The following is a 14,396-nucleotide window of genomic DNA, read 5'->3' on the forward strand; positions in this document are numbered from 1 at the left end:
AATAAAAATACCATTGAAAAGAATATAAAGTTTTCTTTATTGCACTATAACCGTTCTGTTCACGAAGCTTTTGTCTTTATTTTATTAGACACTCGCAGTGACTGTTTATTTTATTTTATCGTTTACTTGAACTTATTTTCCGGATTTTTTTTTAATATGTAGATATTGAACAGAAATTAGAAACATAGTGTACAGTGGAATACTCAGAAAAATTGTCTCGATTCGTGATGCTTCTTTCATGTACATGTCGAGCGTTAAAGTGAGTTGGCAGGTACTAACTAACCTTCTCTTCAGTAACTACTGCTTGTATAGCTCCTAGTTGTTCTTTTTCAAATAGATGTAATGAGATACGTTATTCATCTATACAATTATTTGTGCATTGTCATCTATGATGATGATACGTATCAGAGGTAGGTATAATAAATATATATTTTTCTAATAAAATATTTATTGGGAAATCGACTAAATAATATTTCATTCGTCGGAGTACCAGTCTGACAGGAAGTTCGATCATCTTGTAGCCGCTAAATTTAAAATTGGACACTGCCATGTCAGTGAAAAATCAATACCTATTTGAGGTTTCCATCAAAATTAAACTACATCTTTTGGTTTTAAAGTGGCATAAGGTAATAAATTATCTAAAATAGCGGAGCCTTTTTGATTTGGCTCATCAGACTCTAAAAATCTACAAATTGTTGAATGTATTGGCTGTTTGCCAAATTTAATTCTGTCAGTTTTCTTTCAGCGATTTATGAACCTACGGCTCGAGTGTACCGTTCTTAAGGATTTTATTAAATTACCACTATTTCCGTAGTAATTCAAGAAGTATGAAGCTCGTCAAACTATCGCAAACAGGAGATGCAATGCCAACAGTGGGTTTAGGAACATGGCAGGTAGGGAAAATAATGATGGTTAAATTTTTATCAAATAATTGGTAGTGAAATAATTAGGTAATATTATATTGTAGGCGCCGCCAGATGTAGTAGAATCAGCTGTTTATAAAGCTCTTGATTTGGGATACAGACATATAGATACAGCATTTAATTACAACAATGAAGAAGCAATTGGCAGAGCTGTATCAAAATGGATCAATGATGGGAAAGGTGCGAGAACTGATTTATTTATTACAACTAAGGTACGCATTTAACAAAAGGCTTGCAAAATAGAGTCATTCATATTATAAATAATAAACCTATAATTTTAATTAACATTTTTCAGCTTCCTCATGTGGGTAACAGGGCATCAGATGTGAGAAAATTTCTTGAATTGCAACTCCAACGTTTACAGTTGGACTATGTGGACTTGTATCTTATTCATGTGCCTTTTGGATTTAAATGTGATCCTGAGACTCTGACACCAGTTGTCAAGGATACTGGAGATTATGATTTGGATATGGAAACCAATCACGTGTCGACTTGGCAGGTACCGAATTAGAAGCTAGTAATTTTTATAAACTCTGCAACAGAAATGGCAAAGTAGCTATTGATTTATTTTCAGGTAATGGAAGAGTGTCAACGAGCAGGACTGATTCGCAATCTTGGACTGTCTAATTTTAATGAGAAACAGATTGAAGAAATTATGAAACATGCTCAAATAAAACCACAAGTTTTGCAAGTGGAATTACATGCATACTTTCAGCAGATAGAACTTAGAAAATATTGTCAAGACAATGATATTGTGATAACTGCATATGCTCCCCTCGGTAGCCCTGGGGCTAAGGGACATTTTGTCAGCAAATATAAATATAGGTAAAATAAACGACATTACAGACATATAATTTTCTGAGAGCTGGTAATAAATATTTTTTTTTCTTATTTCAGCCCTAGTGCCTTTCCAGATTTGTTTAGTCTTCCAGAAGTGGTTACTATTGCAAATCAATATGAGAAGACACCAGCTCAAATTTTGCTCCACTTTTTAGTAAGAGAGAAAATTGTAGTAATACCAAAGAGTACCAATGAACAGCGACTTAAGGTAATTATTTTACACTATCAATAATAATGTACCTAGTTCAATAATGTCATAGTTATCATTGTTTTAATTTCATATTTCTTACATTCAGGAAAACATGGAAATATACGACTTCAATATAACATCTGAAGAAATGGAGTGCTTACGAAAGTTGGACAAGGGTGAAAATGGTCGAATTTTCAATTTTCTGTTTTGGAAAGGAGTTGAAAATCATCCTGAATATCCTTTCAAGTTATCAGAGGCAAAAGAAGTATAAATTGATTTAAATCATATCTATTCACAACACATTACATTCAAATCAATCACTACCTCTGTTTTAAGTTAATTGCATAGTGTTAAATTATTGTCTTGCCACTTTAAAGTGCTGTAGTACACTTTGAGCTTTAAGAGTGATAATTATGATCAGTGAAACTGATGGAAATATTGGTTGTTGTTTGCTCTAAGCAGACAATGGCGTGATGTGAACTGTAAACGCTATTATTTTTAAATAAATGAAATGGTAATTTAAATCAATTCTTTTTATTAAATCAAGTAACTGGGAAATAAGGAGTACGAAAAAAAAACAATAACTCATCTATGAGAGCCTGTACAACATTTTCCTTTGAAGTCGATGTTGAAGTTCTCCACGGCGAATCATAGTATGTATCACTTTTAGGATAGCTCTTTCAGGATACTTTTGTTTAAGGAAATCATTGATAATAGTCTGTTCAGACACCTGAGAACCGACAGCGAACCTGCGCTTTAGCTGCTTTTCGACACGGGACAACATCTCATGGTCCTCTTCAGACGTAAATCCTTCAGCTCCTGAAATTCAAAGATAAGCAAAAGTTAAATTTCATTTCATGCGATATTCCATATTAGGGGATGATTTAAACATATTTGTAAATATTTAACTTACCCGCTAAACTACCCGTCATGGCAGCATCTAATGTGGAAACTTGGAACAAGCGAAGTGCTTCTGTGACATGAGATTCAGTTGCAAAAGGCTGTAGTTGCATCTTCGCAAGAGATTCTGATATTCTTATGACAGCTTCTAATTGCCTGTAAACAAACAAACTCATCAAGAAATATATTTCTTTGACTTAATACCTTGTACTTAGTGTAAGACTTTTGATAGAAGTACCTCACTGTGATGGGAATAGACAGTCTTTTATCCGCTTGTCTTTCGTGCTGTGAAGCTCCTGTTCTCATGAGCACATAACGAGCTCTGAGACGTTCTGCCGCTGCGGCTGAGAGTCGCGGTCCACACCGCGCTCTACAATAAGCAGCGTAACGGCGAAGTAATGCAAGTGGCAGCTCTCCTGCTGCCGTCTCACGTTCCACGCTATCACCGCCCATGTGAACTGATATTATGTGCTTAGCGAGGGTCTACAATACAAAAAAGGATAGTTTATTGAGACATTCTTAAAAAATTATAATATAAAATGTTCTACTGGCAGTAATACTAACTATGTCCCTGTTTTGATCATGTTCATCTTTAACTATAAAGATCATGTCGAATCTTGATAGAATAGTTGGCATGAAATCAATATTGTCGTCGGCTTTGGTGTCGTCCCATCGTCCGAATACAGAATTGGCAGCTGCAAGTACCGAGCAGCGTGAGTTCAAAGTTGTTGTTATACCGGCCTGTAAACAAATTAATTACGATCTGTTTATTAATACCTTACTGTGGTACAAATAGTTTATAAATAGTTACGAGGTAAGAGATTAATTTTACTTTGGCAATAGATATGGTTTGTTGTTCCATAGCTTCGTGGATAGCGACTCGGTCGTCTTCACGCATTTTGTCGAACTCGTCAATGCAGACAACACCACCATCGGCAAGGACCATTGCTCCACCTTCCATGACGAAGTTTCGCTGCAATAATATAATAATATATAGTAATATCCAGGTACAAAAGCTTTAAAAAGCAGATATATTTTAGATAAAAACTACTTACGCTGCCAGGGTCTCTAATGACGGAGGCAGTGAGACCAGCAGCACTGGAACCTTTGCCTGAGGTGTACACGCCAATAGGAGCCACTTTCTCCACAAATTTAAGTAGCTGAGATTTGGCAGTACCAGGGTCACCCAATAACAAGATGTTAATGTCTCCTCTTCGAGTTAGTCCATCTGGCAGTCTTTTACGAGATCCTGTAATCAACAAAAACTACTTAGCCCATTCATAATGATATGCTTAATTTACAATGTAAGCATTTATTAAGTTTTAATGTTTTTATTCAGATGCAATGATAATGTAGAAAATGCCTTCAGTAAATAAGACACATCTGTATGGTGTCTATGAAAGATGTAAGGCAACACGTACCACCAAACAAGAGTGCAGCAATGGCTTTTTTCATATCAACTGCGCCAAATACACTAGGTGCAATCGACTTTGCGATTCGCTCGTAAATGTCAGGTGAGGCTGCCAGTCTCCTGAATTGTTCCTCCTCGTCTGCAGTGAAAGGTCTCAGGCCACCAGTCACACCCTCTTCAGCAGTCAAGCCAACAGCGCGCAAGTATGATGAACGAACACCAACAGAACCCTTATCACGACCTTCTCGCTGCAATTACATTTTAAAACAACTTTTAGCATTGGTTCTATTGTCTTATCTTATTAGGATGATACTATCATGTATCATGTTAAGCCAGAAGGAATATGTCTACATAATAATGGGTTGCACTTACTCCAATCTTAGCAATTTTCTTAATGGAGTAAATGCCGAGTACAGTTACTCTAGCACCTGGCGCCACTCTCTCACACAGCACTCGTTCACAATACACAGTCAAGTGGCGAGGCATTTCGCCTTGCGGAATGCTTTCTGGTGCCTCTTGAAGTTTCAGGACCTGTTGTTAAAGAAACAAGAAACACATAATACTTTACATATTTATAATTGGTGATTAAATTAAAACCCAAAACAAAATAAGATATATTGTATATTTTGAATGAGACCTCAGTTAAGTGGCATTGTTGCTTATATTTTGCCTTCGCATGCGAGATGAAAGTAAATGGTTTGTCTCATGCCCTTTTGCCTCGCAGCAAGAGAAATCTTTTGTTTCCATTTATTAATCTACTCAGCAATAATTGAACAAACATCAATGCATCACTAAGTTCACATCTGTTTTCTACATAGTACATGCAATTTGAAGACCTTAAAACATTACAATATTTTGCAATCTTTTCTTAAAATTAAAGTTATGCAACTTTCTATTCCAACACCCTAGACTCTAATCTAGGCTGCAGGTTACTGAGTCTTTTCTGATGTAATATTTTAAGTTGTAAATGTATAGCCTTACCTGGTAATCAATGCACTTGCATTTGTCTGGAATTATGAAGTATGGATCTAAAGGACACTTTGGACGACCAGCTTGTTCTCTGAAAAAACATAATTTCTGTCATTATATTAAAAGCACACATACCTATTTTTTTGATTATCCTTGGGTAAGATCTTTCAAGGATTTCAATAGAGCATTGTGAGGCCTGAAACACACTGAATAGAATAATTTTTGCCTATTTTTCATAGTCAAAACATAGAATCTCATCTTAAAACATGAGTCAAGTTAAAAAAGATATTCATAACTTACGTGTTGCATTTCCTGGGCATGACATATCCTTCCAAACCAGGTTTGACAGGCAAGTTGGGGATAATGTTGCGACATGATCGGCACTGTATGGATATCTTGGTTGCCTTAGCTTTGATACCAGATGCAGATATTACTATTCCAGGAATCTTCACAAGTCGGGATACTGTTTCAGACTGAAAAAATGTAATATAGATATATAGTATGAGCTTTTGGGTGGTAAATTTTTTTATACTAAATGAGTTATACTTAAAGGTATGTGAAGTACACTCCTATAACAATTTCAATGTTAGTCCGATGACAGATGTAATAGGTGAACATCTGCCAGCTAATTCCAGAGTGTAGATGTGAAAAGTTCACAATTAATAATGTTCTTAATACTCATTACTAAAATAATACAATAGATAGTTTGTAATTACTTTGAGCTCCCTTAGGTTTGCAGCATGAGCATCGGAGGACAATAGAACTTGTATATCTTCCACTTTCTCTTCACCCTCAGGTCTCGGAGCAGTCAGTTCATCAGCCAGCTGTGGAGTATTTTATTAAAAGTTAGTACATGGATATGCCTTGCTAGATTTAGATTGTATAAAACATGGTAAAAGTGCATAAAATTACTTAATTTTTAGGCAAACAAGACAATTTCAATGTTAGGGTAAATCCAAGCTTTATATACAATCACAAGACAGTAAACAATATTTTACTAAAACAGTGTATAGAAGTACCTACCTCTTTGGCAGCTTCTTCTAGTATAGGCAGATGTTCGGTGGGCTTTTTATACAATTTCTCGGCCAATACTTCGTCAAAACTGGACAAATCTTCAATATTTATCTCCACCCAATAATGACTCAAGTTGTAATTTCTCTTCAGTGCATCTCTAAAATCAAAATCATCTAGACATTAGTACATGCTTGTAAATATTTTCATCTCTTAGCAAATAGGGCAAGCTATACAACGTGATGGCTTGCATAGCAATTCTGCTCTGTCGACAGTTATTCAAAATATAAACATACCTGTATTTATAATTGAAGTTCCCAGTGTGAAATTGTCGGATGAATTCTTTGAACTTCTTCTTAACTGCTTGTAGGTTAATTTGGTCTTGCGATTCATTTTCCTCTACACCGAAATTGTCGGAGAAGAAAACACCAGGATCATCGAATCCTTCCATATTCTGTGTTAGGTTTAAGTTTCTGAAGTAACTTGTTATGTATTGTAGTATTTACTAACTAATCAACAAAAGTTCCGCAGTTCACTAACTTGAGTGCAAACAACAGCCACTCGGCACTCGGTGTTTTTGGCGCGTAAAATTTGACGTTCGTGACGTCCGTTGATTTCTATTGACATATTGTGAAGCATGTTCGTTCCGTTTCTTGCAGACTGTAATTTTTTTAAAGTGAATTTCAAAAGCGGACGTTTAAACTATTATATTAACCTTTTAATTCCAACAGATTCAAATATATGTAAAAATAAAATAGATTGGTCCGGCATGACACGATGTATGGATGTGAATGAAGCAAAGGAATCGTACCAAGTGGCGTTCTCTGGTTTCTGCCTACCCTTATGGGAAAAAGGCACGATGTATGTTTTATATAAATTAGATAGAGCAAGGGTGACATTAATGGAAATACCACAACTAACTGCTGGCAGAAAATTATATCATTGAGCCGATTGACAGCAATCCTAATTCAAAAAAACATTCTCTGATGTTGCTATGGAGACATATTTTTGTTTATAGTAAACAGCAATAAACACATTATAATTGAAGTAACAAAATATCTAAATTTTATTAGAATATTTTTTATTGTAATAAAATGATCTAATAATCTTTATATTGTGAAAATCGAGCTTGTTTATTGTAAAATAGTGCAACATGGGTGATGTAAGTATTAATTTAAGAATACTTACTGCTTACTAGCCTCGAATCCATTCATATACCTAGTATGTCTAGTCATAGTATAAAAATAAGTACCTATATTTATTTTTTATCGTCTAAAATCGTATTACAATTATAGAAAACACAAAACCTCCAAAAAGTTGGTCAAAGTAAATGCAAAGAAGTTTAGCACTGTCTGACCATTCTTTTGTAATTCAGTAGTCGAAACCATCCTGGTAATTTTAAGTCCTAAAACTCCTAAATCACTCTCCAACCTTTCTCAATTACTAATTAGTACACATCCTTCTAAAAAATATACTTATTGATTACTTCTACGGTACATTACCGTGGTCACCGCTCACACTGCCACTCCGCGTGTCGTAGGTTCGAATCCCACTCATAACAGATATTAACATTTGTGCGATGTGTAAGGGTATCTGATTGTTGATGTAAATTTATATTTGTCTTTATGGCATGTGTATAGAACAATTATGAGTATTTTTATTACCTTGTTGTTCGGTTGCTATTGTATAAGCCCAGCGTAGTTTATAAACCTCAGCAGAATCCTCAGTCTGGTTGAGTGTGATTTGCCCAATAACATTTTTATTTCTTCTTAATTCTTAGTAAGTGTTAGTAAGTAGTAACTGCAGTGAGGTGTTTTACAGTTAACACTTGTTGTCTGTGTTATTAATTAATTCATCTACGTTGGCAGAAAGAAGATGTTGACGTTCGCCTTGAATTTATGAGCGAATATTTAATCAAAACGCTGAAGCAAAAGATTGAGAAATGGACTAAGTTTATTGCAAGTGATGAACGGGTATGCTCCATAAATTATCTTTGTCTTGTCAACCATAACAACCTTTGTAGGCCAGTGATCAGCCCAATCCTAATCAGATTAAAAGCTGTTCTTGGTTTTTATTTTTTATAAATAATACAGGAATTGTCTGAATTATGAAATCGAACTAACCTCCAGTTCTTTGGAATTAAAGTACCTACACGTAAGTAGGTAGGTATAGCTGTTGATCCTGGTCCTCTATTCTCAGCAGTTGGCAGCAAATGGACTCAGTCTGTCGTCCTGCTCAGGAGCTGTACACGTACAGCTGCTTCGAACAACATTTTTGCTTGATAGTTTTGTAAATGCTGCAGATCACTGTATTTTTATTTTCTATTCTTTCAGCATATCCTGTTCAGATATTTTGATTTTTCCAAGTATGAAGTGATAGTATTTCGTATGAGCACAGCGGGCTTGCTCACGTGCTCTACGACATTCCCGCCTATCAGTAGAGGAAAAATGGTTTATTTCCTTAGAAACCTTGACGATAAAATTACAGCATCGAACTTCCGTACGGTAACTACGTTGTTCATAAATTTATGCGATAGCATATAAGTCAGTATGTGTAGTTTAAAAGGAAGGATTGTATTAACTTAATCAAATTTTTCAGGCGATGACTGTGGGTGAAATGTCGGGGAATGTGTTGATGGACCTCAGTGTTATGGCTGATGAAGTAATCGGCCCTCTTCTGTGCAACCCAGAGAATCAGAGAGGATGGCCCAAAATAGTACAAAACGATATGAAGAGGCACGTCAATGAGTTGAGGAACCTGATGCTACAGTTAAAAGGAGAAATGTCCAGTCAAGTGATGCTGCCGATGCCGGCTGGAGTAGAAAATATTTATCATGCAGAATCCAGGCTTAAAGAAAGGTACTAGATATAATAACACAATAAATAAATGCACACATTTCGTTATTGTTTTTTACCATTAATATAGTACTAGTAGGCAAGCTACTGATAATATAATATTGTTACTAGTGACGGAGAAGATGTGGACCTGTACTTGAAGACGAATATCGAAGGTGCCATTATAAAATGGGCTCAACAAGTACATGATTTGTTATCGGAAGATTCCTACATTGGTAAAATCCTTTAAACAATTAATGATTTAGTTAAACAAAGTACTGAGGAGAATGTACGAAAAACTAGCAACAAAATAAAAATGTTTTCTTCTATTTTGTAGCGTTTAAGAGGACCAAATTCCCACTACCGATAGCAGATATAGATTTCTACACGCAGAGGCTGAAGAATCTAGAGGGTATTTATTCACAATTAAGGGATCCTAGGGTGAAGCGGATGGCGCACTACCTAGAGGACACGCGCAGTGTCTACCTCAGCTGCTTCAAGACTATGTTGACTAATGTCGTGGCTGGTTAGATAACCTTCGATAATTATATTAGTCTTTAATTATGTTATGGACACACTGACAAAACGGGGACATTTTCAGCAATTGTCGAATGTCGCGATATCTATGTCTATCAAAGGCCGTTGATATATCAATTTGAAGCTTTTGAAGGAACGGAATTCTCTGAAGCTAAGGCACTTATCAGACCCATGTTCCACTGTATCGGTCTGTTGTGGGGCAATTCTAGATATTACTGCAGCGTGGAAAAACTGATACGTGAGTCATTTGCAAATAAAATGTGTCATATAATGTAGGACCTAAGATTTTGTTACTTCTATAGCTTTTTTTTCATTTTCAGCCTTGCTACGAGAGGTGTGTAATTTGGTTATAATGCAGTGCACGAACAGCACTGATCCGTCTTCAATATTTCAAGGAGACGCTGATGAACAACTTATGAAGATCAGAAAGGCATTAAATATTCTGAATCATTTCATGTAAGCGTTCTTTTATTCCATGACAAATATGTTGTTTAGCGATTATAGTTGCATAGCATTTTTTTATTGAGATAACGGCGCGATACCTTATGCTGGTTTAATTACTTAAGTGTAGACTTTGAAATAAACTTAGATGTACCTTTTTTTAGAAATTCTACACATTAGGCTAATCACTTTCATTACATTGTTTTTTTATTTTAGTGATACGTATGCATTAAATCGTGATAAAGTACATACTTTCTTCCCGCCGGGTGTGATGCCAGTGCGGTGGTCGTTTGACTTCGACCGAGTGTTCATGAGGTACAATGTGTACGTGAACCGGCTCAAAATGATCGAATCTGTACTAGAGGCCACTGTTGAGATACTCAAGTTGGAGAAAGTAGAGTTTTGTGGATTGAGGGGCAAGACTTTAAGTACGGAGTGCATGAGGGTGAGACTTGAAACTTGACTTGAACTAAAAAAAACGTTAAAATAAACGTTAAAATTTGTGCTACTAAAAATTCAAGGGGTTTCTCATAAAGTTTATAATTTTGTAGGTTTTAGAAGATTATCAGCTGAAATATGCACAATTAGGTAATATCACATACGACCCAGCGGATCCTGAAAATGACGCATTCTTAAAAGATTATGCTCATATCCAAGGAGTGCTGGAAGATACGGATCGAAAACTTGCGTCGCTATTTACACAGGGACTTGATGAATGTCACAATGTGCAACACTTTTTTAAGGTATATTATATAGATAATATAAAAAGTATACTACTATATATGATTATATTTTACTCATTGGTTTTAAATAAGATGAATGCGTTAAATCATCATGCTTTTCTGTCGTTGCAGTTTTTCCAAATAATAGGAGACTTGTTTCATCGTCCGATAATAAAGGCTGAGCTGAAGCCCAAGCTCCACAGATTACTTGATTTCATGCATAGCAATTTAGATGCCGTGAAAGAAATATTCGACGAAGAAATGGCGGTTAGATTTGAATTTATGTTTTTTTGTACGTATTAAGTAGCAATGAGCCATCATATTTAAAGCATGATTTATTTTAGAAACTAGGTAAAGGTCCTGAGAGGCCGATGGTAGATCCTTATCTGCCGCCAGTCGCCGGAGTATTGTGGTGGGTATACAAATTGCGTCAAAGAATTCAAGCGCCCATGGAAGATTTTATCATGTTTGAAGATCCGTAAGTGTTTTCATTTCCAAGACTATTTAAACTTTATCATTAAACTTTACTTACACGTTATGCAGCTTAAAATCAATTTGATAAAAATATTGACAGAATAATAGAGTCGGAGTATGCATTGTATATGAAACAGAAAACGAATGAAATGCTGGGTTATTTGAACGTGGTGGAAGACAGACAGTTTAAAGCGTGGTGTGCCACCGTGGGTCCAACATGTAAACTACATCTTGCCAAGAATTTAATATACAGGGATCCTCCTTTCGTAAGAAATAATTTCAGTCCCGAGGTAAGTAAGCTAAAGATTTTGTCTCTACTATATTTCTTGTACATCCAGAGACTGGCTCAAACTTATACAAAGATCGTTTTTTACATAGCTGGTGATGTTACTGAGAGAGATTCGTTACATGAAGTATTTAGAGAAGCAGGGTATACCCGCTGAGGGACTTGAATTATATGCACGAAACGAGAAATTACAGGTAACATTTAATTAAATAAAACTAAACGTTATTTACAGTAGTACTTTGAGCAGATTTCATTAAACAGTTAAAATTCTATTTAAGTGGTCTAATATACGTTTTGATGCAACTTACAGTATGACATGAATCGTTTAAACCGTGCTATTGCGTGGTACAACGCGATCCGCGAGGGTAGCCACGAGACCGAGGTGGCACTCATCGAGAAGGAGATCTCCGCCATCGACAACCTGCTCGGTCGTGGGGTGGAAGAACTCACGTGGAACGATGATTGTGAGCATAACAAACATATTATTACCAGTCGTCATTCTTGCGCACAAGCTCTGTTCACTGATTAAAATATGATTGTTTAGTTACCGAATGGATGGCAGAAGTATACTCAGCTATTAACACCCTGCAAGAGCGTGTACTGACGGCTCAGAACAATGTGTGGGAAGGTCTCGCTGACATCGAGCGCTGGGGCAACAAGCCGCTGCACAATCGCAAGGAGAACCCCGATAAGATGGAGCTGCTTGCCATCAATGAACGGCACCCGCGATTTGTGAAAAGGCAATATTTATATTTTCTTTACAAGGAACTATCGCTTTTAAGCAACATCTATCGGTTTTTCGTTGATGCACATTTTAGTTTTGATTTATTTGCTTTTGTGACTGACATAGTAATTAGTTATTATTTAGTTTAATTACATCATGATGTTGCAATAACGCTTTATTATCTATTCTACAGACGAAATAAGATATTAGAGAGTTGGGAGGACTTTAAAGATATATTACAAGAAAATTATAAACTGTTCTTCAATATTCAAGACGAAGAAGATGAAGAGTCGGAGGAAGAACAGTTAGAGGAGGTTGATGAAGCAACATTAGACGATGATGAGAAAAATGCACGTGCTAAAAAGCTTGCAGAAATAGCGGCACATCGTGAAGAAAAACGGTTAGCAAAAGAAGAAAGAGATAGAGTAAAGGCTGAGGCTGAAGCGATCAAGTTTGAGAGACGAGAAGCTCGCAGGTTGAAGAGAGAATTGAAACAAGCTGAGAAGGATGAACGACAAGCGCGAAGAGACCAAGGTATGTTGTAACTGTTTTAAAGTCGAAATCTATACTAATGTAATAAGGGAGTTTGTTTGTTTGAACGCGCTAATCTCAGGAATTATGGGTCCGATTTGAAAAATTCTTCCAGTGTTAGATAGCCCATTTATGGAGGAAGGCTATAGGCTATATATATGTTACTGTAAAAGCCCGAACGGTGGTAAATCCTAAGATTTTCCGGTATAACCTAAGATTTACCAACTCGCAATGGTAAAAGTCCGAACAATTCTTTTAATTCGAACTTTTACCTATATTCACTTGATGATGTCGAGATGTCGCCGGAGCCCCGCTTCGCGGGGCTCCTCCTTCTGGGTGGTTAAAAAAAAATAACCACGAAGGCTAAGGTGGGAGCTTCGCTTCGCTCGCTCCCACCTTAGCCTTCTAACCTAACCTACCCATGTCGCTTTGCCCAAAACTCCTTCTTTATAACTATGTCACAGTATATAATTATACCGTGAAATAGTTATAAACATAGTTATGAAGGTTTTTTTTATATATCGTAACATAGTTTTTAAACTCTGGCTTGTTCGGACTTTTACCATTGAGAGTTGGTAAATCTTAGGTTTTACCGGAAAATCTTAGGATTTACCACAGTTCGGGCTTTTACAGTAACATATACAGGGTGTCCCATAACTCAACGATAATCCGAGACAGGATGAAAGGCCAAGTCATACCGGTTCTATGAAAAATAAAAAAAAAATTCCATATCACTTAGTTCAGCAATAATAGACACTTTTCAAAAAAGTTGAAATTTCACACCCTTGGTCGCATTTTCAAGTCCTGTGATCACCAATGTCACAATTTCGCTGTGTTTTTTTGAATTTCGTGATCTTCATTAAATATGCTATTAATCGTAAAACAAATTAATGCACAAAACATTGTTAATTTAATAAAAAAAGTTAAGTTTTAGTTAGTCATCGTTCACAAAAATATCGTTAGTTAACTTTGACGCTTCATATTGAAAAAAAAATGTACTACACTACCCTTGGCAAGTTATTTCAAAAGTTGGCGCATTTAATCAAGATTTCAAAATGGTGCAACACTTGTCACTTTTCTTGCCATTAAAAATGTTATTTTTATTTGAACGACGAGTATCCTCGAAAATGGATCGAACGCAGTCGTACAATTGTATGGCCTCCTCGTTCCCCCGATCTTAATCCAGTAGATATTTTTTACTGGGAATGTATAAAATAAAAAGTCTATTCAAAATCAATACACAATCTATCAGAACTTCGCCAGAAAATTGACACAGCGTCAGAAGAAATAAATGCAAGGAATTTTGCTTGACTGGTGCAAAGATCTTTTGTACGCCGTTGCAGAGCCTGTATTCGTGCCAGAGGAAAGCAATTATTTTTAGTAAAGATGTAATTGAGTCAGTCCATAACCAATATTTAATGTAATAAACATAATAGGTAATATTATAAACATAGTAGGATAATAAAAAAAAAAGAATGAACGAACCATCGTTCTTATTAAATTATTCTCCTTAAACTAAAGTAATTCCGAATTGTTTTCCTCTGGCACGAATACAGGCTCTGCAACGCCTTACAAAAGACCTTTGCACCAGTCAAGCAAAATT

General features: G+C 35.9%; 3 protein-coding genes across 6 annotated transcripts in view; 2 read left to right on the forward strand and 1 right to left on the reverse strand.

Moving 5' to 3' along the window:
• Nucleotides 1–83: 83 nt before the first annotated feature.
• On the forward strand, nucleotides 84–2,471 carry LOC142981028 (1,5-anhydro-D-fructose reductase-like). Of its 4 annotated transcripts, none has more exons than XM_076126680.1 (7): nucleotides 84–271; nucleotides 746–893; nucleotides 968–1,135; nucleotides 1,219–1,422; nucleotides 1,498–1,748; nucleotides 1,821–1,971; nucleotides 2,060–2,471. In XM_076126680.1, the coding sequence occupies exons 2-7, from the start codon at nucleotides 828–830 to the stop codon at nucleotides 2,222–2,224; spliced, it is 1,005 nt and encodes a 334-aa protein (XP_075982795.1). In that variant the 5' UTR covers nucleotides 84–271; nucleotides 746–827; the 3' UTR covers nucleotides 2,225–2,471. The 4 variants fall into 4 exon arrangements, with proteins under 4 accessions (XP_075982795.1, XP_075982797.1, XP_075982793.1 ...); XM_076126682.1 differs by having other exon boundaries at nucleotides 84–259; XM_076126678.1 differs by lacking the exon at nucleotides 84–271 and adding an exon at nucleotides 493–626.
• Mcm5 (Minichromosome maintenance 5) lies at nucleotides 2,472–6,840 on the reverse strand. Its single transcript, XM_076126677.1, has 13 exons — nucleotides 6,541–6,840; nucleotides 6,257–6,404; nucleotides 5,950–6,057; nucleotides 5,534–5,706; nucleotides 5,246–5,324; nucleotides 4,637–4,795; nucleotides 4,275–4,512; nucleotides 3,909–4,102; nucleotides 3,686–3,826; nucleotides 3,418–3,594; nucleotides 3,092–3,336; nucleotides 2,867–3,009; nucleotides 2,472–2,772 (listed from the first exon to the last, which is right to left on the reverse strand). The coding sequence occupies exons 1-13, from the start codon at nucleotides 6,693–6,695 to the stop codon at nucleotides 2,543–2,545; spliced, it is 2,190 nt and encodes a 729-aa protein (XP_075982792.1). The 5' UTR covers nucleotides 6,696–6,840; the 3' UTR covers nucleotides 2,472–2,542.
• A 428-nt stretch (nucleotides 6,841–7,268) lies between these two features.
• LOC142981136 (dynein beta chain, ciliary-like) overlaps nucleotides 7,269–14,396 on the forward strand; it is a 40,856-nt gene continuing 33,728 nt past the window's right edge. Inside the window, exons 1-17 of the mRNA XM_076126827.1 lie at nucleotides 7,269–7,406; nucleotides 8,113–8,217; nucleotides 8,578–8,748; nucleotides 8,843–9,102; nucleotides 9,211–9,314; nucleotides 9,416–9,604; nucleotides 9,680–9,853; nucleotides 9,936–10,071; nucleotides 10,273–10,501; nucleotides 10,608–10,799; nucleotides 10,911–11,045; nucleotides 11,123–11,256; nucleotides 11,353–11,542; nucleotides 11,631–11,732; nucleotides 11,849–12,002; nucleotides 12,083–12,278; nucleotides 12,456–12,796. Coding sequence (XP_075982942.1) covers nucleotides 7,398–7,406; nucleotides 8,113–8,217; nucleotides 8,578–8,748; nucleotides 8,843–9,102; nucleotides 9,211–9,314; nucleotides 9,416–9,604; nucleotides 9,680–9,853; nucleotides 9,936–10,071; nucleotides 10,273–10,501; nucleotides 10,608–10,799; nucleotides 10,911–11,045; nucleotides 11,123–11,256; nucleotides 11,353–11,542; nucleotides 11,631–11,732; nucleotides 11,849–12,002; nucleotides 12,083–12,278; nucleotides 12,456–12,796 — 2,821 coding nt within the window. The 5' untranslated portion in view covers nucleotides 7,269–7,397. The remainder of the gene's footprint in view (nucleotides 7,407–8,112; nucleotides 8,218–8,577; nucleotides 8,749–8,842; nucleotides 9,103–9,210; nucleotides 9,315–9,415; nucleotides 9,605–9,679; nucleotides 9,854–9,935; nucleotides 10,072–10,272; nucleotides 10,502–10,607; nucleotides 10,800–10,910; nucleotides 11,046–11,122; nucleotides 11,257–11,352; nucleotides 11,543–11,630; nucleotides 11,733–11,848; nucleotides 12,003–12,082; nucleotides 12,279–12,455; nucleotides 12,797–14,396) is intronic.

Source organism: Anticarsia gemmatalis, chromosome 19, assembly GCF_050436995.1.
Source record: "Anticarsia gemmatalis isolate Benzon Research Colony breed Stoneville strain chromosome 19, ilAntGemm2 primary, whole genome shotgun sequence".
Taxonomy (NCBI): Eukaryota; Metazoa; Arthropoda; class Insecta; order Lepidoptera; family Erebidae; genus Anticarsia; species Anticarsia gemmatalis.

Bases quoted from the DNA above. Each gene is read 5' to 3' on its own strand.
- Mcm5 (XM_076126677.1), bottom strand. From the start codon at position 6,695: ATGGAAGGATTCGATGATCCTGGTGTTTTCTTCTCCGACAATTTCGGT. The intron at 6,405-6,540 runs GTATGTTTATAT...TTTTGATTTTAG, and splicing joins AACTTCAATTATAAATACAG to AGATGCACTGAAGAGAAATT. The intron at 4,103-4,274 runs GTACGTGTTGCC...TGTTGATTACAG, and splicing joins TGCTGCACTCTTGTTTGGTG to GATCTCGTAAAAGACTGCCA.
- LOC142981028 (XM_076126680.1), top strand. From the start codon at position 828: ATGAAGCTCGTCAAACTATCGCAAACAGGAGATGCAATGCCAACAGTG. The intron at 894-967 runs GTAGGGAAAATA...ATTATATTGTAG, and splicing joins TGGGTTTAGGAACATGGCAG to GCGCCGCCAGATGTAGTAGA. The intron at 1,136-1,218 runs GTACGCATTTAA...AACATTTTTCAG, and splicing joins ATTTATTTATTACAACTAAG to CTTCCTCATGTGGGTAACAG.